This window comes from Nannobrachium achirus (assembly GCF_963921795.1).
Source record: "Nannobrachium achirus genome assembly, chromosome: 21".
NCBI classification, from domain to species: Eukaryota; Metazoa; Chordata; class Actinopteri; order Myctophiformes; family Myctophidae; genus Nannobrachium; species Nannobrachium achirus.
Window position 1 is genome coordinate 35,998,205 of NC_137828.1, and position 24,778 is coordinate 36,022,982.

The window sequence follows — 24,778 nt, forward strand, 5'->3', positions numbered from 1 at the left end:
AGAGTTGCTTTTCTTTAACTTTATTGCATTTTCAACATGAGATACAAACGTTTTGGCTATCCAGCCTTCTTCAGGGTAATATTTACAAGTATTCCATCAAGTTATAATGTTAACTGGTGTTACACTACATAACGAGTTTTGCTGCCCTCTACTGTGTCTGGACGTGTACAGCTTTCTGCCAACACTTGAAAGTTATTATCTTGGTGAATGGTGACTGACTGTGTTATACATTGTCAACAAAGTGCACATAACACTGTATCCCACACAGTGCAAATATATTTAAATCGACTACATCGATTTCTTACTTTTAACAATATCACTCCAAAAACATCGGAAACATACCCATATATGTATAAAAAAATTGATCAATACATAAAAAATAAAGAGTAATTATATCAAGCCAACACCACACAGTTACACAGCAATTGTATATCATTGTATAAAAGGAAATCAAACTTTTTTTAACAAGGCCCAAATACATTATTCTGACAATACCTTGTTACTACATGACATGTTACATGTCATTGTTCATTGGCCACATAATTTACAAAAGCCTAAACCATTTCCCCCGAAACTGCTTTTCTGTTTGGTTTGGTTTATATATGTTGTCCTTGTTCAATAAATGTTACAGAATGTACCTGAATATTTTTTGACAACTTTAGTGAACTCTCTGTATTGTTAAAAGCCCTCCTATCTAAGTTTAAAATGCAACTCTTGAAAGGTAAAAAAAAAACTTCCAGACCTATTGATATCAATAAGCTCATTTGGTATATGGTATATATTAGTGTCGTGACCTTCAAAAGGATGAATCATCTAAACATACCTAGCAATTTTAAAGTCTTGTAGTGTTTTTCCATACCTTTTCAACATGAGTGGCAGTAAATGACGTCTAAAGACAGTTAATGGCTATAAGTCAAAACTACGGTGGACTCCTGTTAACCAGATAAGGCTTCAGACAAATGGGAGGGTTACACCTTGGTGAGGCGGAGGCTGTTGAGACGCACCCCCAGGACCGTGGCCCCCGAAGCATACTGGATCTCTCGGAGGATCCCGTTCCATGTTCTATCAGCTTCATTGTATCTGGAGAGGTCAGTGCATTGAGTGACATTAGTTGCAGAAAGAAAAGCCCTGTCTGACCAGATTGCTATTCATTTAACAGTAAGCCAAGAATGGCCATTAAGACTTGAGGCCGATTGCAATGCCTTCTAATCCAAAGTTTTCCGAAAAACATATGTTGCTATATCAGTGGTGCTCAAACTATTTCATGTCAAGGACCCCCCAAATGATGTATTTGTGCCATAGAGACCCCCAGAAGCAAAGACTTTAGTTAAAATGTCAAAGTTATATAGCCTAGCCCTAGACTCTCTCTAGAGTATATTTTAAGATTTGCACTTTGCACAAATCTTCAAGACTTTTGAATAACCAAAGTATAACATATGATTAAAGTGGTAAAAAGATTGTGATGCAAAATGATGTGAAATGACAACAACAGCAAGTAACATTTCATAGCTTATTTGACACTGTGTGTGGGTGTTCTAGTCTGAATTGTTCTCACCTCCAGATGTCCATCATCTCTTTGGGGAGGAGCTCGTCACTGTCCTCCACGGGCATCATGGCGAAGCCGCCCACGGCGTACATCAACCCGCCGGTGGAGACCAGGCTCAGAGAGCTGCGCTCCTGAGGGAAGTCTACGAAGTCTGACCACCTGGAACACACACACACACACACACACACACACACACACACACACACACACACACACACACACACACACACAAAACAACACAACACAACCGTCACGTACAACACAATGTAAAAAATAAACAGGTACATTCTCTGAGATGGAGTCTTTCTGAGTATAGTGCAATGGTTCTCAAAGAGGAAGCCGCGACCCCCCCAAAATACACACACACCCTGAAAGGCACTTGGAATTTTAGGATTTGACATGTTCATTACATTTTAGTTTGACTCTTTTCCACAGATAAAAATTGTGAAAATAGATGATCTACTACAAGCTCACGCCATCAGCTATGTTCACATTTTTTATCTCTTTCTTATATTATTTGACAATTTGGCCAATGTTTGACCAGTTTTTATTGTATGGTTTGTTGAATACTTTTGATGCAGTCATGGTCTTTTTCAAAAAGGTCTTAAAAGTCTTCTGGGGACCTGACCCAGTATGGTGGATGCAGAGGAACTCACTTGTTGGCGGTGATGTCGTACACTTCAATGCTGTTTGTCAGTCCGGTGTCAGTGACTCCTGTCGCCACGTAGATCTTGCCATCATGAACAACGGCTCCAAACAGACAGCGTGCGTGCTTCATAGGAGCCAGCTCCTTCCATTTATAATTCTTGGTGTCATATGCAATCATCTTCTTGAGGCATTGCCTGTGCACAGAAAATGTGACATTATGGAGCTGTGTTGTGTTACACTGAATGGAGGCTTTGTCTTGAAATCTACACACCTGCCAACATTACTAAGGTTGGTATGGCTGTATACTCACTTGTTGTCTTCCTTGCCTCCAATCACATAGATAACATCATTGTGGGACACTGTTGCGTGTCCGTAGACCGGGTAAGGAATGGGCTCTGACTCTCCCCATTTGAGGGATCTGTGAATAAGAAATAAGGGTCAATATGAACACACATACAAGTAAAGCATTATAGATGACATGATCACCATCAGTTCAAAACAACTAATTAGTATCAGGCACTTTATCTTAATTATGGAGACATTCTGGGTTCTCTGGGGGAAAAAAAATCTTATTCATGCAAAACTTGAGGTTCTGTAGCTTATCTGAAAAACATAGAATTGTATTCTCTGGTGTTTTGAGAAGAAATGGCTTTGATTTGTTGAAATTTGAGGATGTATGTGTCAGGATTGTGGGATCATACCACCTAGTAGGTCGGGGGGTTAAAGTATAATCTGATATTCAATTTCTACTGAAAATCCCCCGACCCTAGTAGCCCTATTCTTGGGGAACCTTCACCAAAAATAGCAGGTCTACAAGTTCAGAACATTTTGTGTTTTGAACTTGTAGATCTATCAAATAGCAAAGAAATATAATAGGGCTTTATGTGTTTAAACTGGTCCTCGTTTTGCAGGGGACCTGTGGGGACCCCACTTTGAGGAAAAGAGTTTGAAGAACTATGTACATTTATGAGAAAAGGATTAATTTGCATTCCTGCCTGCACTCATGATTAGTGACTGCTGAACATCCTATTTCCAGTGCTGACGTTCTGACCCATACTCACTGTCTGTCATAGCGCAGCACAGAGTCCAGTGTGACTTCCTTGTCCTTGAGTTCCTTCCCTCCCAGCACGAAGATGCAGTTCTTAGCCTCAACCATCCCGAACAGGAAGCGCGTGGAGGGGATGGGGGGCATCCCCAGCCAGTCAGAAGTGACGGGATCATACTGTGAAATCACAGGAGTCAAACCGTTGTGAGTGGAGGGTGAGTCTACTACACAGTATATGCAGCCAGGGGTGTCGCACCAAATTCTGGGCCCTGGGTACAAGGATTCACTGCGGGCCCCCCAAGAATGTTCTTCATAGGGGGAGGGGGTTTAACCCATTTAGACCGGAAACTATTAAAAACTATTGAATAATAGCAGATCTACAAGCTCACAGCGCGGCACCGAGTGCAACACTGCGAGCTTGTAGATCTGCTATTTTTTTTTAATCGTGAACATTTTGTGCAAGTCTTTGAATATTTCAATGTTTCAAGTGGTGCTCAAATGTTTTCATGAGAAGGACCCCCCAAATGATATGCTTTTGGCCATGGACCCTCATCACCCTCAAAATATTTAGTTAGAGGGACCCCCCAGAAGCAAAATTTGAGTTACAAATGTGCGCTTAAAAACATACATATATTAAACGTTTTGCACACATTTTCTGTCTACAAGCTCGCAGTGTGGCACTTGGTGCCGCGCTGTGAGCTTGAATATCTGCTATTTTTCAATAGCTAAAGTACAAAATAATTAAAGCCCCTCCACCTTGGGCCCTAGTAACTCAGTCCTACTCCCCCCCCCCCCTGTGACACCCCTGTATGCAGCAGTACAGTACATAGTACTGTACATACAAACATACGTGTACTTGTGTCAAGACTCAAAACATCTCAAAACTCAAAACACATGGTTCATCTAATAGTACAGTAACGGTACATTGAGTGTTTGAAACTTTTCCAGTCCTCTACTCCATGAAACGCTGCATTATATTCAGAAAAAGTCAGAGAAAGTTTATGATCATCATTGTACATATCCTGGTTTTAAGTTATATCTGGTTTACTCATTCTTTTACCAAAATAATGATCCAGATATAATAAATATTTCTGGATTATGTGACCTCACCAACACTCGCCTTAGATCAAAAGCTTTTAAACGTTTTCCTGTCTGTCACCAACCTCCAAATTAACTTTAATTAATGTCTATGAAACCCCACTTCAAAGGATTCTTTCCTAGGGAGTCTGATATGATATGAATTGAATTTGAAATATGCTTTGGTTTCAAGTGAAATTGTAGTAGTGTTATGGAAACACATCGATAAAATAGTCAAATTTTCGTGAAATGTATTCATTTCAATTGAATGAATCTACTCATTTATCCAGCTGCTCTAGGATATAGCTATTCTAATAGACACCAACCTGTAGGAAGTAAGAGCTGACTGGCTCTACTGGGTTATCTTCGTCAAAGAATAATCCGCCGGCCACAAAGATCTGGTTCTCCTTGGTGACCACACTGGCGTGGTTCTTGGGAATCTGTGTGGAGAGTGACGCCACAAAGCAGTCGTTTCCTGTGGGGTCATAGGCCGCCGCGCCCGCATTGTTGATCATGAATATGAAGTTCCTTTTGAACATGCCAAACCGGAGGTTATCGTTCAGGATACCCGGGAGGAGGGCCTCTTCTTCCTCCTCCTCCTCCTCTTCTTTGTCCTCTTCACCATTGTCCTCTGTCTTTTTCTCCTTCTTCCTCTTGATAGTCTTCAAATCGGGCAGTTTCCCGGCGCGAGCGTCCCAGACCAGCTGCAGTTTCTCTGCTATCTCGGGGCTGGAGGAGATCACCGGGTGCGTCTCCACCACCTCTCTCAGGTACACGTCGTCCACCAGACGCAGGCGGACACATTCCAGCAGACCTGGCAGCACCTTCTCCCTGTTTTCCGTGTCTTCGTGGGCCGCCCAGTCCATCACGGCCTCGAACACCGTCTCCTCTGTTTCTACGTTCAGTGAGTCCGATGCCAGGATGGCTGCCAGCTCGCTGGGCCCCAGCTGGAAGAAGTCCTCGGCTCTGGCAATGAGCTTGAAGCGCTCGCAGGCGTAGTTCCGCGCGGACACGGCCAGCCTGGGGCAATCCAGCATCAGGCCCAGCCTGAAGATGGCCAGACAGTTGCTGAGGCTAAGCCTCTTCTGAAGGAAGGACACGCACACGGTGAAAATGGATGGAATCTGCAAGATGTTGGCAACCGCAAAGATGTCCTGGACATTGTGCTCTGTCACGTTGATGGTGGATGTGTACAGGTACTTGAGGATCAGGCCCATGACGCCTGGCTCCACTTCCTCCAAGACAATCTCCTTCTTCTTGCTCTCGTCCAGGTCGGACAGGAAGATGCCCCGGAAGTACGCGCTGCAGGCGCACAGGACCAGTCTGTGGCAGGGGAACTCCTTGTCTTTGATTTTCAGAACACAGTCGACCAGCTTGTCATTCTCCAGCAGGTCATAGAGGCCGTCCTGGAGCAGCGTCTGCTGATAAAGCCTGGGCTCGTCCAAAGGGTTTAAAGCCATCGTCGCTGGTCCTCTGGCGAGCAATGTGGTCTCAAAGAGGCTTTTGATGAAGCGACCTCTTGTGGGTTTTGGGATCACACAAAATTGGAGCTTTCGTGGGTCTTCTTGGGTCTTCTTTCTAGAGCAGAGTCCAGGCTCTGCTGCTGTCTAACCTGCAAAGAGGAGGCAAGGGGGTGACCAGTTTATTCACACACACCAGCTGAACCCCAGGGCGGACCACTTCGTCAGCTGTCCTGACCCTTCAACTGAGCCCCAGCTGGGGGGCTATTTATAGTTCTGGGCCTTTGGTGTGAAGCTGTGGCAGCCATTCTGGAACATGTGAAATGTAATATCCACTCTTTCACACTGGGACACCTCCCCCCACCCCCCACCCCCACCCTGACAGCTGACACATTGCTTCATGGCAAATACGTCCTTCCTGAGTCATGTTAACTTCTTTACTGGACAGCTCAGACGTGAGCTTGCCCCCTTGTGGCTTTTTTCTTCAACTGAGTCATCATACCAACTTGTAAGCATGCGCTTAACATAAGATAATATATTATTATGGGTAACACAGTCCCATATCATTTAAAATAGTGGTTCTCAAAGTGGATTTCAGGGACTCTTTAGGTTCCTTTAGAGGGGTCTAAATTGACCCTTACAAGTCTGTAACTCTTGATATTATACAATGGAACCAAATGGACCCGTTAAAGGGAAGACCTTGAAATGTTAAAGTTTGAGAACCACTAAAAGATGTTCTAAACCACTGAAGGACTGCATTCGATTCCTCCACAGTGCCACCTCCAGCCGGACCATCATCCAATGCTATTGGCTGCTACAGTATGTAACGTGTGTGAGACCGACAGGGGAGTGGAGGGCATCCTCTGTCTGTCGCTGCCTGCAACCACTGTACAGGTTTGTTGTATTGGGGGTGCCTGTTCAGCAGGGAGCGGAACTGGGAGGTTCCTCTGCATGTGTTTTGGCAGTTGTTTTCACTGTCAGGTGAAAAGAAGCAGCTGGCGACACCATGTGTATTGGAGGAGACATGTGGTTGTCCACACTCTCCCTAGAACAACAGTGGTGGAAAGTAACTTAAGTACATATTACTCAAGTACTGTCCTTAAGTACACATTTTAGGTATTATTACTTTTTGAGCGGTGGTAAACCGCTCCATAGAGTGGCTGTGCGTGTATCTGTAGCCACTTTTTCCTCAGCGTTTTGCCAAATAAACGCTGAGGAACGCTGAGCGTTTTGCCATAGCAATGTGTGTGTGTGTGTGTAGCCTGTATTACATCACCAATTACATCCTAGACCTATATCCTAGTCTTTTTCCTCAGCGTTTTGCCATAGCAATGTGTGTGTGTGTAGCCTGTATTACATCACCAATTACATCCTAGACCTATATCCTAGTCTTTTTCCTCAGCGTTTTGCCATAGCAATGTGTGTGTGTAGCCTGTATTACATCACCAATTACCAATTGAAGACGTTATGCCAGCACGACCACCGCTCACTTCACATTGGGTGTGATTTTTACTACTACTGGAGCATTTCACATTTTCAATACTTTTGCTTCTACTCCACTACATTTTACAGATTTGAAAACTTGTGTAACGGGACATTCTGGATAATAAGTACTTTTACTTTTGGTACTTTAAGTATATTTTGATGACAATAGCGTAGACTAGTATTTCTACATTGTGGTATTGATACTTTTACATAAGTAAAATATTTGAGTACTTTTTTCCACCACTGGGACTAATACACATGTGAGCTGATATATTGACTGAATTGGGGAGAAAATAATGAAAAAGGATATTGCTTTGTTGTAATCTGTATCTGCAATAAGCTTCAATTACTTTCCAGACGCCACTAAACACTGTTAATGACCCACAGACACTATTCCGTAGGCATGAATTGACCTATCCCAGAGGGCATCGTTTGAAGTGTTTCCAGTGAGCATGCAATGAGCAGGAATAAAGCTGTTGTTGCTTAATGTAACGCTACAGAAATACCCATGCCAAACAGACTTTAATGACAGCACTCACTGACTGGTGTATTAATAGTGAGGGGAAAAGAGAGAGAGAGAGAGAGAAGAAAACACTTGTCTCAACTACACTTTATACATTATGATTGTACACATAAACATCATGCACACATAAATGTATACGCATATGTGATGTGATGTGATGAATAAAACTCATGAATCTTGAATAAACATACAGCCATAGCCACACTTCTTATTTGTAATGGCTGAGAAAGTGATAAAAATAAGTTTGAATGTGGCTGTCGGTAATTTCAGAAACATTTGGGTCACTGTATTGCTGAGCTGACACAGCTTAAGAATAATCATTACATAATATAAAACCAGGAAGACAAATGTCAAGGCACATCAACAGTCCAGTTCACTTTAGTGCCTATAGGTGCTTCATAAACCGTTTTCTTTTAATACTTATGAACAAAATAATTTGTGTCTTTTGAGTCTTTTACAAAGTTGTTTGGCTTATTTGCAGGAAGTTAAGGCACTTAACAGCAGAAAAAGTCTCCATTTAAAACATTAGATTTTAAATTGCCAATAATACAAATTGTGTGCGGAGTCTGCGGACAGTACTTGGCATTACTATGCAGAACAGTGTGCATGCATCGTTCATTCTAGCACCTTAATGTAAACAACAGATCTCTCCGATTATACATCCGAGACTATATGACTGAATAGCAGTGGTGGACAGTAACAAAGTGCATTTTTTGAGTATCTGTAGGCCTACCTTACTTGAGTGTATTTTTGGATACTTATGATGACTTTCACTCCATTACATTTCAATATATACAGTAAATACTCTGTTACAAGTAAAAGTCCTGAATTCAAAATGTACTGGAGTAAAAGTACGAAAGTATTGGCATCAAAATATACTTAAAGCACCAAAAGTAAAAGTACAAAATGTTTGAAAATAGCAGATCTACATAGCTATTTTCTAAATAGCCTAGGTATAAAATAGGGCTAAAGTGGTTAATATATGTTTTATAATGTTATAATTTATATCTGCAAAGTAACTAGTAACTAAAGTTTTCAAATAATTGTAGTGGAAGTTCTAAAAAAGTACAATATTTGGATTTGGATGTAGTGGAGTAGAAGTAAAAGTATGGTAAATTGGAAATACTGCAGTAAAGTACAAATACCTAAAAATTGTACTCAAGTATAGTACTAGTGTAAATGTACTTAGTTACTTTACACCACTGGTAGCAGAGGCGTCAATTGGGTATGGATATAGCCACGGTATGGCAGCTGCCATACCTTGGCTACAGGGGGGGGGGGTGTACTTAAATAAATTAAGTCAAATAAATTCATCATGTCAAATAAATTCATCATGCCTGTTGTTAAGGTATGGCAACATGACTGGTGTCTTGACTGGTGAACTGACGCCACTGACTGGTAGACACTGATGTACAGGCTGTCCATTCACTCTCTACTCTGCCTTCTGCTTGCTGGGGTCTACGACGGGCGGAGCAGCAGCAGCGGCTGTGGGCACAGCGGTGGTGGTGGTGACGGTGGGAGGAGCAGAGGCAGTGGGCTGGGCAACTGGGGCGGGTGGAGGGATGGGATCAGGGTCGTCAATCAAGGCCTGTCTCCTCTCCCTCTCCTTGATCACTTGGATCAAGCAGTAGGTCACGAACATGACCACGATGGTGGTTATGGGGAAGCCTGCGAAAAAAGAACGAATCGGAATGGCAATCACAACCCTTTTTTCTGTAGCAGGTTAATCACTTGAGCTCTATATACGACGGATAGTGAAGATAGGCGTACAATTCAATTAATGATATAGTCTAAGTGGGGAAATCACAATTTGTGTGCATTCAATCCCAGAGGCTACAAATGTACATACTGTATGTACCGGTATGTACAGTATATATTAGGGCTGGGATGCGAATTGTCTGTAATTAATTAATCACGATTAATCAGTTAAAGTCCCAGCCTTAGTATATATGGTACATAAGTTTCAAGTGCAATTACTTTGACAAATAAGCCTATACGAGTACAAGGAATACAAGCATAGGCCCTACACTTATGTCAGTTGCCAATACCATCCTCTTCCTAAACATTTACTTTTTCACTTCAGTATGGCTTGAAAAACAACAGCATTTACCTTTAATAAGCAATCTCTTGGCCACCAACTTTGCAAAGTCCAAACTGTTTAATGCCAGAATGTTGTACAAAACAATTGCCCAGAAGTTGAAGGAGTTGAAGACAGCTCTGATTCTGCGTGACATTCCCACTGACATCGCCGCCTGCAAAGACATTTAAGAAGCGTTTTGTATTTGATATCAAATGTAACAATCATTCTTAACCAACGCAGTCTTCAAAGTGAGGGCCATGCAAGGAACCCCTGTCTTAACCTACCTCAAATGAAGCAAAGGGCTCCATGGAGAACAGAGTGGCTGTCCACAGCTCAAAGTTGAGGCCAAGACAATTAAAGAAAGCCCAGATCAGCACCACCTGGCAGGGTCCTAGCCATAGGATGGTGATGCCAAAGGTGCACAGCGTAGCTACCAGCTCATCCAACACATTCTGATGCTTTCCTCCCAGGTGATCATACACGTACCTATGGATATAGCCAGAATGAGCCTCAGCTCCCTCTGATTTCGCTTTTGTACAATAAAATCAAATCACAGTTTAATGGTTGTTATAGGATACTCACTTGCACAGCCAGTCGTTAATTCCTCTGTCAAAGTGACTGCAAGGGAGATGAAGTAAAGAACAGTTTTAGCATTTCAGACTATAAGACTATATAGAGGCCCATACATTAGACAGTTATGAAATGAGCTACTGTAATCAGATCCTAATGTGTAAATACGACTCACGTTTCAGAAAACACATAGAGCATGGTGATACATTTTGGGGGTTTCGGTGGGTCCAAATGATCCAGTCTGGATACTGTGTTGATGACTCCAAACATGATGGCTGCCTTTACCCAGTCGTACACCAGGTTAGAGTACGCAAGTCCCACTGGAGACACACAACCACAGCAGTACCTGCATCAATTGACTCTTCTTTCTATAATTTGTATCCCATGATTTTGTAACCCATTTTTCACCCAGTGACAATTGACTAAACTGTAATCCAGTATAGAGACCAGGATTACTGCATGTTTTTGTGAGGGTACCTATGGTACCACACAGAAAGTCACGTCAATTTACTCTTAAATTAATACATGGATATAACAGCCTTCCCATGCCAAAATAAATAAATAAATATATGTCAGGAAATCCACTTCCTCAATGAATTGAACTGAAAACTAAATAGTGAATCCAGGTAACAGATTAGTTAGTTTTATATTACTACTTAAAGTGGGTAAAACTGTCATGATTCCAATTAACAATCATGGTGACCTGGCAATGTAACGCATTCATTAACACACCATCTACACATGCCACCGCATCAGAGCGCAGAGCAGGAATAGCAGCAACGGACACACAGACCTAAAGCCCAGTCCGAGAGGTGCTTGAGAAGCTTCATGTCGTTGGGGATGGTGAGGATGTACATGAAATGGAAGAGGGTGTCCACCACCAGGATGGCTCCTAGGTGGAGCACACCCTGGAGGTTGATGTTCCACATCTCCCCCTCCTTCCTCGTCAGGGTGGACTGGTTGGCCTGCAGGGGGCAGCAGACACACAGTATCAATTATTAAAAGAAAAAGAGAGAGAGAGATCCATATCCAGCTGCCAGCACTGTAGTGTTGCATGTGAGTAGAACTAACAGTCTAAGTTACTGTACTCTTGTAGCAGATATAAATTACGTCTTAGGTGAGGCAGAGATAACCCCCATACATAATCAAATTGTGTTGCATATTTAAATTATTATTATTTTGATAAAGCCTTCCATGCAACTTGATAATAGGCTTTCAAAGTTAGTTCACCAATACTGTTGACTTTTCAGAAATTTGATACTAGCTGAAGATACATGCTGCTTTGATCACAGATAGCTTACGTGATATTGGGGCATACATATATACCGGTGTGTGTATGTGTGTGTGTGTTATACCGGTGTGTGTATGTGTGTGTGTGTGTGTGTGTGTGTGTGTGTGTGTGTGTGTGTGTGTGTGTGTGTGTGTGTGTGTGTATATATATATATATATATATATATATATATATATATATATATATATATTATATATATATACAACAAAACAAACAAACAATGTACAAAAAACTAACTATATAAAAAGGGCACATTGATCCAGGCAGGCAAAAAGGCACGTGCTCTAGCACCACCCAGTGTCTATGTGTGCACATCCCTGCAAGTATGGATGACTTGGAATTGGGACTAAATTGGGTCAATATCTGATCAATGTTTCTGAATTGCAAACTCAGCATCTGTTAAGTATCAATCACACTTTATAGCAGTACTGGTAGGTGGACATAGTCAAAGATCCCTGCTTAGGACACAGTATGTAACTTTACCTGCACATAGAATTTATCAAAGGTCATTATGGGTCCAAAGAAGAAGAAGGGCAGGTAGAAGTTGTACTTGAGCAGCTCCAGGAAGCTGTAATTTCCATCAGTCTTCTCGCAGTTCTCCAGAGCAAAGCTCATACAGCGCATGATAGTAAACCCACAGCCCCCATAGAACAGAACATGACGCAGATCAAAGTCCCCCTCCACAAATCCACTCTAAATGTTGCAGAGAAGAAGCACATGTGGCAGAGAGGAATGTTAACAGTATAGCAGTTTTGTTTTGTGAAACATCATTAAAGGACAACTTTAGTTTTTTACAACAAGGGTTCATATTTTAGATTGTAATTAAATAATATAAAAGATGAGTGTTCAAATTATTTAATTTACTTCTTTCTATTGTTTTAGAGATTCTTATGTCAGTGGTTGGGGGCATGCGTACAAGTGGCTAAATATGTCATTTTACACAGAATAAGCCCATTTCCAAGATACAACGCAACCTTTCATGGTTGGATGTGACTTATGGGGGCTAGAAGTGTTACTGTAAATAGCAATAAAGAAACTGCTGGCTTATTGTGTCTAAAAATACATATTTATCGACTTGTACGCATGCCCCCATGCGTACGCATGCCCCACATTTTAGCACGGTAAACGTGATAAAACAATAGAACGAAGCAAATGAAAACATTTTAACACTCACTTTTTCTTTTCTCTAATTACAATCTAAAATATGAACCCTTGTTATAAAAAAACAAAGTTGTCCATTTTCAATATTGAAATATGTCATTAATATACCTTAGAGGAGTTGTGTGGAAATAGAAAAAAAGTTCCCCCTCTTCTGTGTTGCCTAGAACTGGAGGATTGATGTTGGGGTTTGTATTGTAAAGTACAATGTGTGATGTCATCAAGTTGTACTTTACAATACAAACCCCAGAATCAATCCTCCAGTTCTAGGCAACACAGAAGAGGGGGAACTTTTTTTCTATTTCCACACAACTCCTCTAAGGTATATTAATGACATATTTCAATATTGAAAATGGGTGGTCTTCCCCTTTAAGATTCAATCTGCATTATGCAAGATCTTTAAGCGAAAATACCTCTTTTAAAGCTGATATATTAGATGTTATATATATATGTTCAGATATGTCTGAATCTAACAAAAAAATTATAAAAAAGGGACAGTAAAAGTTTGAGCAGGTAGAGAAGATATTACTTAGATCAGCTTTAATCTATTTAAAATCAGAAGCATGAGTTTCAAAACAATTACTTCTTGCGGCCACTTGGGGGCGGCAACATGCACGAAGAAGTAAGAAAAGTCCATATTTTTGGTTAAAGTAAAGCTCTATATTCCCATAGTAATCATTGCTGTTTCTTCCATAAAAGGTATCTCTGTCTCCCCAGCTCTTTATTGAACAGAAAATGCTTTTTCAGGTCAAAATATCAATTTCATCCAATCATAGATAGAACTCATACAGGATACAGGATAAAACAAGCGAATTTGGAAGTGATATAACAACAAAATGAGCGGAACTGGAAGAATATACAATTGAAGTTGATAAATGGGTGCTCTACTGATTTTCCAGATACAATACTATTGTATTGTATTACTGCATTGAGTAGATCTACGATGGAAACAAGCCCTCTGGGGCTTCTTGTGTTATCCTTTTAATAGCATAACCTTTGAGTAGTCATCAATAAATCAAAACATTTGATGAAATTGGTGTACCAGTCCCACCTGAAAATGTATTGTCTGTTTTATTAAAGAGCTGGAGAGAGGGAGATACCCCTATTACTGAAGAAATATTCTATAGCAATGATATGATTACTATCAGAATATAGAGCTTTAAGTTTTTAACCAAAGAAATATCACAATGCAGCACCTTTATGTAGCCTACTACAGTGTTCATGTGTGAAAAGTGAAAACATTATTTGTTATCAAAGGAACACAAGCCCACAATGAACACAACAAGGCACATTTGCTGCTTTTGCACAATTTTCATTCTCCTATAGCAGTAGCACTGCAGTAAAAGCATGAGATTGGGATTCTTAATGTAAAACTTTTTTTTTGTATGCCATGTGTGGCTTGCAGCTCACCTGCCAGGACACAAAGGGCTCACACTTGAAGGTAGCGAGGGTGACGAGGCCGGTGGTGAAGCAAAGCCAGCGGATTTTGACGAGGGAGATGCTGTAGAGCAGGATGCAGTGAGACAGGAGCAGCGTCACGTAGGCCCAGCCCATGCTGGTCAACACGGCCAGCAGCCCATAGGCCATGTACACCAGGGACCTGTGCTGTGGTGCAGACAACATCCAGAAGGAGACAGTGACCCCGGCCATTTAAGAGCCCCACAATCTACAGATGCTTTTATAAATTTGACTCAAAACATACTTAAAAAACAAAAACAAAACCTTTGCTTAGGGCTGGGGATATACTTGAGTGTTATGTACCAAAAACAGCCAATCTACAAGATCACAACGCAGTGCTACATGAAGCACTATGAGTTTGTAGATCTGCTGTTTTCAGAGCTATGCTGACATGCCAAATGGTCCCATGATAGCCCACGGCAAAAAGCAAACTGTCACATAATGATCTGGCTAAATAGAGAACTCTCTCCCTCTCTTTCTCTCTCTCTCTCTCTCTCTCTCCCTCTCTCTACAGTATTAATAACACCTTGTAGCAACTTGTTTCCACAAGTCATGCAGAATGGCAACCTTTCTATAAAAAAATATAATTGCATGGGAATGTGACATGTATTAATACAAAAGTAAGCGAACATTAACTCAATACAAATAGACTGTCTCCAATTGCAGTAATGCTATAAATAAATGCAGCCTCAGACATTTCAACCATCAATATCAATCATCCAATGAGCCATTCAATCAATCAATCAATCATCTGTGCACGCACCTGTGGAGCTAGCATGGAGCAGATCTTGGCAAACAGCACATGACCTGAGAGAGCAAAGAGGAGGTGGTCGCGGAACGTGGAGAACCACATCACCCACTCAAAATCAGCTGTATCCTGTGGAACAAAGTGCATGCATGAAGATTTGCTTTTCAATTAACTGTATCGATGATGCAACTTTCTTTCAGGTGAAAATATGCCATTTATGTCGACTAACAGGGTCTTGCAATAGTAGTCTTAACCAAATGATAGCTACTGTGTAATGTGTAACAGGCACGTGCAGAGGGGGGTGGCTTTGGGTGCTTGGGCACCTGCCCATTTGCCTCATTATATAATAATAATAATAATTTAATGGCATGCCCAACATCCGTGGCCCATATCAAGACGGACATTTGACAAAATAATTATAATTTCACAATAATAATTTTTATTTATAATTATAACTTACGGTAAATGAGCTGGCTACCATCAGTCAATTTTGGTTTCACCTGATGCAGAGATATCAAGTGCCCTCCCACCTCGTTAACCTTGCAGCTGCAAACAACTTTATTTGAGATGGCCAGGGAGCATGCTAAGTTCTATGTACTAGCTACATTTCTGGTGTGAAATGGCACAAGGGACCCCCACTAAAAGTCCACCCCAAAAGTGCCCTTTTGGGAGGCACTGAGCACCTGCCCAGTCTGTGCTCTCTGCACGGTCCTGCTGTGTAAACACCTTGAACATAAAAAAGTAACGTCTTACGTCTGGACACTAGAAAATGCTGCCATACAGAAGTTAATTATTTTCACCACATGACACTTGAGTGTCAGCTCAAGTGTTTTAGTCCAGCACCTTAACATTTGGATGGGTGTGCGACTGTGCGTTCACATCATTTGAGCTGTAGACACCTTATCAGTGCCGGTTCTAGGACTCAAGTGGCCCTATGCGAGCACCAGATCGAAATGTTCTTTTTGGAGGCATATTGACTTGCTCATGAATCAAATACAGGCAGCCAGGCCTAGAGTGAAGTTTGGGATTATGAGGAAGGAGGAAGGGGAGCGCATTTTAAAATAATAACGCTAGTTTTTGGATAGGGGATACAAGACATAATGTAACAATATGTTTAAAAAATATCTTCTTCCTGTGATGTGGCCCCCTCATTGGTTGTGGCCCTAAGTGGCCGCTTATGTTGCTTATGCCAGGAACCGGCCCTGCACCTTATTATAGATTATTTGAGCTGTAGACAGACACCTTACCATTCTCCTCCCAAAGTAGTACCATCCTGGCTTCACGCTGGATTTGAAAACCTTCCTGTTTACACTGGCTGGAAGGAGATCAAAAAGGACAAGTCACAGAAAAACGTGAAATCAAGATCCAACTAGATGCCAAGTGTCAAACAAGCAAAGGAGCTTTGCACCTTTGCTACCATGACACACAGTAGAATACTACAGTTCAATTACGACCACAAAATAACATGTTTCGCTTTTAACACATCAATGTCTTTAATAGTTCACATCTTGTCCTTGGAAACATGGATGCTTCAGTTCACTGTTGACAGGATCACTGCAATAACTGCAGGGCCAGCCATACAATGCTATTTTCCTCTTCCTCTTATTGCAGACACCTGATCTCTTCTGCATGGCCTGCATAGCTACTACTTTTGGCTCTCGCCCCCTGAAATACCCCCCCATCCCCCTGTTATTTCCCTGACACAATACTACACTGCAGCAGTCTATTATACCGTACTCTTAAGGCAGTACCATCTGCCCCTGTGTGGGTACATACAGTACTGTGTGTATACTATACTGTATGTCTTCATTATAGGCCTACCGCTTCATGCTTCTACATCAGGAATAACATTTAAACTTTACTGTCAGAGTAAAACAATGGATCAGGCTGCTGCACTATAAATGCTTGACAGTGTTTATGTGTGTGTGCGTGTGCGTGCGTGCGTGCATGTGTGTGTGTGCATGTGTGCATTCGCGCACACACACAGCATGGGGGAGATGCATGTATGTAGGCTACTATGTATATGGATACCATAGCACACATTTTCCCCATACTCACAGCTTGACACCTCAAAGATCCAGCTCGTGGCCCAGAACATGGCCAAGCACAGCACAGTGTTGTAGAAAAATAGCTCATACTTGGGAAGTGCAGCTTTGACCCCCATGTTGGTGACACAGGAACTGGAAGGAGAAAAACGCCCGCACACTTTTCATATGCTCCAAAAACTTACTTTTATTATAGGCAACTGGCTGCAACGTTTCGACTTTACGTCTTCATCAGGCAAAAGTTGTAGTAACAAACAAAGAACCCCTTATATACAGGACCATTACTTGATTGTAAGGCATAACACCTGGGAGTAGGGTGGTGCTCAAACCACCCTACTCCAATCACAGGGACTGGATACATAGCTCCACCCCTCAAAAGAGTACCTTTACTCAAATACTTAAACAAACTTACATACAGTGTATCAATGCAGTAGTACATGTTATGAACAATAAGATAATTATATACAAAACGTTAAAACCTTTAGTCATGAAAAAAGTTAAAGTTTACAAATAAAGTACAAAAACACAGGAACTGACAGTTCAGGAGCCCCTACACAGACAGCAAAAGAATCACAAACCACCCAAAGGTTTGTACATGGATACAAGAATGCTTGCCCCAAAACAAGCTTTCCCCGTGTCAAATCCGGCAACCTCGGAACGGTCGTCTCCAGGTATTACTAAACGTAACCTGAGTAAAACTATGCCTAAATCTAACCTTATTCCTGAATGTAACCTCAGTATCTAAACCTAACCTTACTCCTAAACTTAACCTCAGTAAAACTATGCAAATGGTGCATTTGTATAGCGCCTTTATCCAAGGTGCTTTACATAGATTGTGCATTACATTCACCCATACATACACCAATGGCAGAGGAAACCATGCAAGGCACCAATCTGCTCACCGGGAGCTAGGGGTCTAGGAGTCTTGCTCAAGGACTCTTCGACACAAACTCTGAGGGAGCCCGGATTCGAACTGGGAATCCTTCGGGAACCCTCCATGTTCGAACGACAGTTTCTCTACCCCTGAGCCACTGCTGCCCCATGATATGACTAACCTTAACCTCAGTAAAACAAATACAAGAATGCAAGAAACGCTTGGAGGTGAGTGTTTTGGGGCGAGCTTTCCGGGTACCATTTATGCACTTTGCATCTGTAGACAAAAGTAGTCATTTATAGACTACTACATAATTCATGGCTAAAACAATGTTGTTTTAGATTTAAGATAACGTTATCACGTCTTTACAGTTCGAGACTTGGCCATCGTATATGAATAACAGGCCAACTCTGAGACTTTTTTTATCCCATCTTATCTTTGTCTCTGTGCATGATAGCAATAAAACCCCCTGTGTGTGGTTCAAACTTACAGGACTAAAAGAAGATAGAGGATTCTAACTATCTGCATGCTGAGGGATAATCCGTCCCAAACCAATGGCCTAGTAATGTCATCAGACATTTCAATTTATCCAAATATAGACTTATCAATGTCATGTCCATCATTTAAATTCATTGAGGGCAGGGCCACACGTTGAATAAGCTACTGTATACTTCAAAGGCCATAAACATTGTCTTCAGATAACCCTATCAACAGTGTTAACTCAATATAAAATGAACCTGTTACATGAAGTCTATAATCTGCAATAAAGGTTGTCATTAAAAAAGGCTCCAGTAATGTTCTCTTTTGGATGGTATTCACATTACATTATACTTTCAAAGTTTAAGTTTAGAGTGACTATCAAATTAATTTGTATAAAACTGTCAAAACCATTATCATGGTTTATCTAGCTTGTGAGCCTGAGCTCTCAAATGTTTATCAAGGCAGTGCAGGGCAAATGTGCAACTTTCCACTGATTAGTATCTGGGGGGCTGAGGCATTTAAAGTGCAGCTGTTTGCTATTTTTAACTATAGGCTACTTATCACAATTGAATAAATGCATGTATTACATGGCTCGTTCTAGTGCCATGCCTTATGGAGTAGAAAGAAAACATCTCAATAACAAAACATTTACCATACAAGACAAGACCATTAGCTAGATACACATCATCAGTTAGCTATCTGGATAACAGTAGGTCTATTGATGTTTATGAATTTGAAAAGTAGCCTACAATAATTAATAATAATAGTAGGGCCCTATAGTCGTTTATTTCCTGTATTCACAATGTCCAACTGAGAAACAAGCTGTTGAATGAAATAGCCTAGCCTACTACAGTGATTACAGTCATGCATTTCAAGTTTTCCTCAGAAACACCTGTTGTGATTACTGACCTTGAGCGCAGCAATGGTGAACCCAAAGAAGTTGCTCTTGCAAAAACAAATCTACTAGTTCCCTTAAAAAGATGAGTTATTCAAGCGATAATAAATAAAAAATGCCCCCCAATAAAGCGATCTGAAGGCAGCTTATTGTGTGCCTCCTTCGCAGAGCTGGACGCTGTGGTGGTGGTGGGTCCCACTCACTGACTCCCAGTGAGGGAGCTGCGAACGATTGAAGGTGAGCGCGACATGTATTTATAGTAGGCTATGGCTACTATGGCTACTTACTATTTGCACTGAAGGGTGGAACAAATACAGCAGGCTACTACAATACCAATAGGCGACACAATATTTGATAAACTGTAAGGGCTAAGGTGTCAAACAATAGAGTTCAGTAGTAGCCTATTATAGAGCCCAACAAGTTCGTGCAATGTTGCAGTGGCTTTTCTTCTTCTTCTTTTCATCAAAAGGAGCTCAACTACAATTGTAAAGGATGTGAATGTTCTAAATTATTCTGCCATTCATGCTATCTGGCAAGCTGGCAAAAAAGACAGTTCAAAACAACAATTTGAAAGAGCCTCACTTCTATTCTTCTTTTGCTATTTCCATTTGTTGTTGACAGCTCTGTTTTGGGAGAGTATGCTATAGTAGACCAAAGCCTACTGCGTTTTGAGTCTCACATTCAATCATCTTCTCACCTCATCTGCGAGACAAGGTGCCCATGAGTGACAACTAGAAAAGTGCACAAGTCTGGAGCACAAGTCTCTGCCAGGCCGGGTTGCCTACCCAGGGTAGGTACAGAATTGTGTGAGGTTTGGACAAAATCTGTAGGTGTAGCTGTCCCAGAGATGGGTTGTATTTTATTTTAAAGTTTATTTTCAGACCTCATTATGAGGTCTGTTCAATGAGGATTTATATGACCCTAATCACATTGAGTTCACCTGTTTGAGCCCTTTATACATCAAAAGGAGTTTCCATAAAGAGCAATAACAAAAAGAACAGTAACAACTCCTGAATATTCTGGGCAGAAGCTCGACACAGTATGTCACTGATTATTGTGTTTGTGTGTACAAGTTACTTATTGTAATTCCATTGTGTGTGAGATTATGCAACTTAAATATGGACATTTCATGATTATGGACAATTTATAGATAGGCCTACAGCATGGCATGCAAACCATGTTTACATGTTCTTGTATGTATGTTTTTATGTTTGTTTCCAAAAGTAATGTATTCCACTGTTGTTTTATGTTTTGTGTGGGGAGTCTGGGGACTGCAGATGTAAATTAGCAACTTTGCAAAATCCGCTCTTCGTGAACTGCTTTCATAGAAGTTCATTGATTTCACAACCCAGGTTTGGTATTGATAGTTTGCAACAATTCTCATCACGGTTTCAGATGCTTTTATATGCTCACAAATACAAAACACTATGTTATCTTGGTTTTACCCACATAACATAACCCAGGTCATTTAAAAGATACTAAATTATGTAGTTTTACCAGAGTATTGACCTTTAACCAATAATTCCTTAATCATAATAATAAACTTTATTTTGTATAGCACCTTTCATGACATGAAATGCAGCTCATGGCATTACACTGTACATATTTACTGAGGCAAATTACCAGACGTTAAAGTTGATAAAACTATTCTATATGAATTATAGAAATACAGTAACCATGAGGTACATTTAGTGTTCTTTATACTGCAGACCTATACATATTTGACCAACCAAAGATAGGAATAGGTGCGACAGTATTTTAAATTGATGTTACTAAATATGACATAAGACGGTGTATTGGTCAACATATAAAACCATTGCAATTTGTATTATAGAACATTAATTAAGGCACTAAAAACTCTAAAAACTAAACCCATAACAGTACAGTATATGCAAATGAGTAAAACAAACAAAGGGCTCTGTTATAGTAAGAGCAGGCCTAGTGGGAGTTAAGTGAGGTTGCTGAGGAGATCATTATACTTTGCAAGAAAACAGCCTCCAGGGATTGTGTTCACACACAAGCAGCTACAGTACTATTAGTTTCTCATGCAGCTGATGTGACATCCAGCTACACATCAAATTCTCTAGTTTTGGATTCTGTTTTATACGTCATCTTTATATATATACTGTATGTGTGTGTATATATATGTATATATATATATATATATATATATATATATATATATATATAATATATATATATATAATATATATATATATATATATATATATATATATATATATATATATATATAAAATAATGGATGCAGAGGTAGAGCTGAGGGCTGGAACTTTGTAATACTTTTTGTGTAGGTGCTTATTAAACCAGTTCCATATAAATAACAAAAAAGGCTCTTAACAGATTTATTTTAAGGAGACTGTATATCAAATATAAACATCAAAACTTAAGTGTGGAATGTTGTTCTTGGAGGTAGAGCTCAGAGAGGTTCAGAAGTCAATGTTTTTCTATTCTTTCTTTACAGTCTCTTGTCCCTCAAAGATGGGGTACTTCTTCTCCACTTCCACCCAAGTCAGGATCCCACCGGCCAGATCTCGAACAATCCCTGGCAACTCATTGACCTGTGGACAGAGTAAACACAGTGGATTATAAAGTTCTTGAAAGCCATACCTAGGTCAGAGTCCTGCACGGGTCCAATTTTGACATCCCGCGCCCACCCCGCTGTGGACTGACCCGTTACCTGTCATTATAAAAAAATCAGATCCGCCCCGCCCATCAAAGAATGGACCTGTCGCCCGCCCCGCTACCCGTGATTACATGCCATAAAGTAAATAGCGTACAGCCATGTGTACGTGCTTCCAAATCGCATCGTCCCTGCACACCGGCCTCCAGTGTTTGCGACGCAATATACAGTAGGCTAATATTTACATAAACGCCAAGTCGGCTGCCACTTTTAATCCTTTTAGATAGCTTTTAAATCACCCTTGCTATGATGAGAACAGGGGCTAGCTGATGTCTGGTGTGGGCTGTGGTTGTTTGTCTGTGTGTATGTTGTGTGTGTCGGTGTCCTGCTGCCCAGTGCTACTGCCCACTGTTGCGCTCCACGTTGTTTAGGTAGAAACACTGCTGTATGCATGCTGCGGTTCTGTCCTGCTGCTCAATGCGTGCGCTCCTATGACGTTCTTTAGGCGGAAACAGTTGTCTGATTTTCACAATAAAATGTCACCTGCCCGCATTAAGTCGTGCACCGCCCGTCCCCGCGAATTTATAATATAATATATTCCGCCCGTTTTCACCCGTCGGTCAAACACAGGTACCTGCTGGACCGGTTGCAGGACTCTAAGGACCTAAGTAAAATACCTAAGTAAAAGTGAAGACATCTGAAACTTGAAAGTGATTCTGATAAAAGTTAGTCACCCATGAGAAAATCACTTCAGTCAAAGTGTTAAAGTAGCCAGTTCTCACGTGAATATGAACAGTCCAGAGTGGACAATCCAATATCATGATGATGACAGACTTACAGTATAATTATATTCTGATTTTGAGTAACAGTATAATTTTCTTATTTTAAATACTGAAGTAAAAGTGAAGGTGGTGATGAAAATAGTATACTGTAGTATAGAATCCTACCAAAAACTACTTAAGTGTTTTTGCGACCGTCAGGGAGCAGTTTACTATGAAAACCTCCACCGGCCGTCCGTCCGTCCGTCCGTCCGTCCGTCCGTCCGTCGGTCACACGTCACACGTCACACCTTTGCCCTGCTCATATCTCCGCATCAGTATGACATCACACCACATGTGTACACAAACCTTTGTGTACGTTGCTGTGGCAACAGTCTGTTGTTGCTGGTCTGTTAGTGTACGTTAGCAACCACCTTAGCAACCATGGTTTTACCCTAGCAACCAACTGTTTACCCTAGCAACCAACTGTTTACCATAGCAACCATGTTTTTTTACCCTAGCAACCAACTGTTTACCATAGCAACTAGGGGTGTAACGATATAGTAACTGTATCGAAATATCGTTTTTAACTTAAAAAATCGAAGTATATCGAAATTAAAACAGCTAAAATCGAATCGTATCGTTTTATTTTGTATCGTATCGAATCGGCAGTGCAAAGAATCGATTGTATCGATACTACCTACTTGGGCATTGTATTTAGCATTTTTAAGAAGAAAAATTTAAAAGGAGGGGTTTAATTACTTTTCCTTTCCATATAGCTACACTGGTCTATCGATAAATGTGTGTAATCTCTGTGTTCATGTCAAGGTGCAGGTTTGTCAATATACAATGTCCATGTATTTGGCAGATAATCACTGTGTTTACATATTTACATCCATAATAATACATGTTTCCCTTAAAAATCTGCACTATCCACACCTTTCACACAGATTTAATGACTTTGCTAAATAGTAACTATATCGATTTTAAATCATTGAATCGAATCGCATCGTATCGCCATGAATGAACCAATATCGTCCATGTATCGTATCGTCAACCATGTATCGTGATATGTATCGAATCGCTATTAAAATGTATCGTTACACCCCTAATAGCAACCAGATACGCAGAGCAGGGATCTCCATATATGGGCATAAACAGGTGACATCACACTGATGTCAGATACTCAGAGCAGGGATTTCTCCATAATATATGGGCATAAAAGGGATTCTGTTAGGGATCTCCATATATGGGCATAAAAGGGATTCTGTTAGGGATCTCCATATATGGGCATACAAGGGATTCTGTTAGGGATCTCCATATATGGGCATAAAAGGGATTCTGTTAGGGATCTCCATATATGGGCATAAAAGGGATTCTGTTAGGGATCTCCATATATGGGCATAAAAGGGATTCTGTTAGGGATCTCCATATATGGGCATAAAAGGGATTCTGTTAGGGATCTCCATATATGGGCATAAAAGGGATTCTGTTAGCTGTTAGTGATCTCCATATATGGGCATAAAAGGGAGGCTGTTAGGGATCTCCATATATGGGCATAAAAGGGATTCTGTTAGGGATCTCCATATATGGGCATGAAAGGGATTCTGTTAGGGATCTCCATATATGGGCATAAAAGGGATTGTATCCCAGATGATGCCCTGTTAGGAGATCCACACTAACAGAATCCATATATGGTCCTACCGATAGCTGCTATAAGCCAACCCTGGCGATAAGGTCTGAGTCGAAGAAATGCTTCTTTCCTGGCAAGAATTGCCCCTTTATACTGTAGGGCTCGTTTGTGTATTGTATGACATCACGCCACATCATCGGCTGAGGACTGTGTGATGTCATCATATCTCCATATATGGAGACATAAGTTGCTCATGCCCAAATATGGGCTGGTGAGGTCAGACTTAGTGTGATGCGTAGGTTATCTCCATATATGGAGATTCAACTTCAATGAGTAACCGAGAGACAGCCGCTGGCCGCCGCG

At 40.9% G+C, this 24,778-nt stretch overlaps 3 protein-coding genes across 3 annotated transcripts in view; all 3 read right to left on the reverse strand.

Annotated features, from left to right (window-relative positions):
- Positions 1 to 968: 968 nt before the first annotated feature.
- On the reverse strand, positions 969 to 5,776 carry klhl40b (kelch-like family member 40b; the record flags this gene model as incomplete). Its single annotated transcript, XM_080751745.1, has 6 exons — positions 969 to 1,080; positions 1,556 to 1,705; positions 2,203 to 2,388; positions 2,505 to 2,612; positions 3,256 to 3,416; positions 4,643 to 5,776. 6 exons carry the CDS (start codon positions 5,774 to 5,776, stop codon positions 969 to 971), a joined length of 1,851 nt encoding a protein of 616 aa, XP_080607871.1.
- A 74-nt stretch (positions 5,777 to 5,850) lies between these two features.
- On the reverse strand, positions 5,851 to 17,253 carry hhatlb (hedgehog acyltransferase like, b; the record flags this gene model as incomplete). Its single annotated transcript, XM_080751746.1, has 13 exons — positions 5,851 to 5,928; positions 6,669 to 6,771; positions 9,221 to 9,452; positions 9,895 to 10,036; positions 10,149 to 10,350; positions 10,447 to 10,482; positions 10,610 to 10,754; positions 11,228 to 11,399; positions 12,209 to 12,418; positions 14,294 to 14,488; positions 15,105 to 15,218; positions 16,337 to 16,404; positions 17,148 to 17,253. 13 exons carry the CDS (start codon positions 17,251 to 17,253, stop codon positions 5,851 to 5,853), a joined length of 1,803 nt encoding a protein of 600 aa, XP_080607872.1.
- Positions 17,254 to 21,848: 4,595 nt separating this feature from the next.
- Positions 21,849 to 24,778, reverse strand: part of LOC308307013 (glycine--tRNA ligase-like) — a gene marked incomplete at both ends in the record, with an annotated part of 16,449 nt that continues 13,519 nt past the window's right edge. The window contains one exon of the mRNA XM_080752098.1: positions 21,849 to 21,962. Within this exon, the coding sequence (XP_080608224.1) occupies positions 21,849 to 21,962 (114 nt within the window). The remainder of the gene's footprint in view (positions 21,963 to 24,778) is intronic.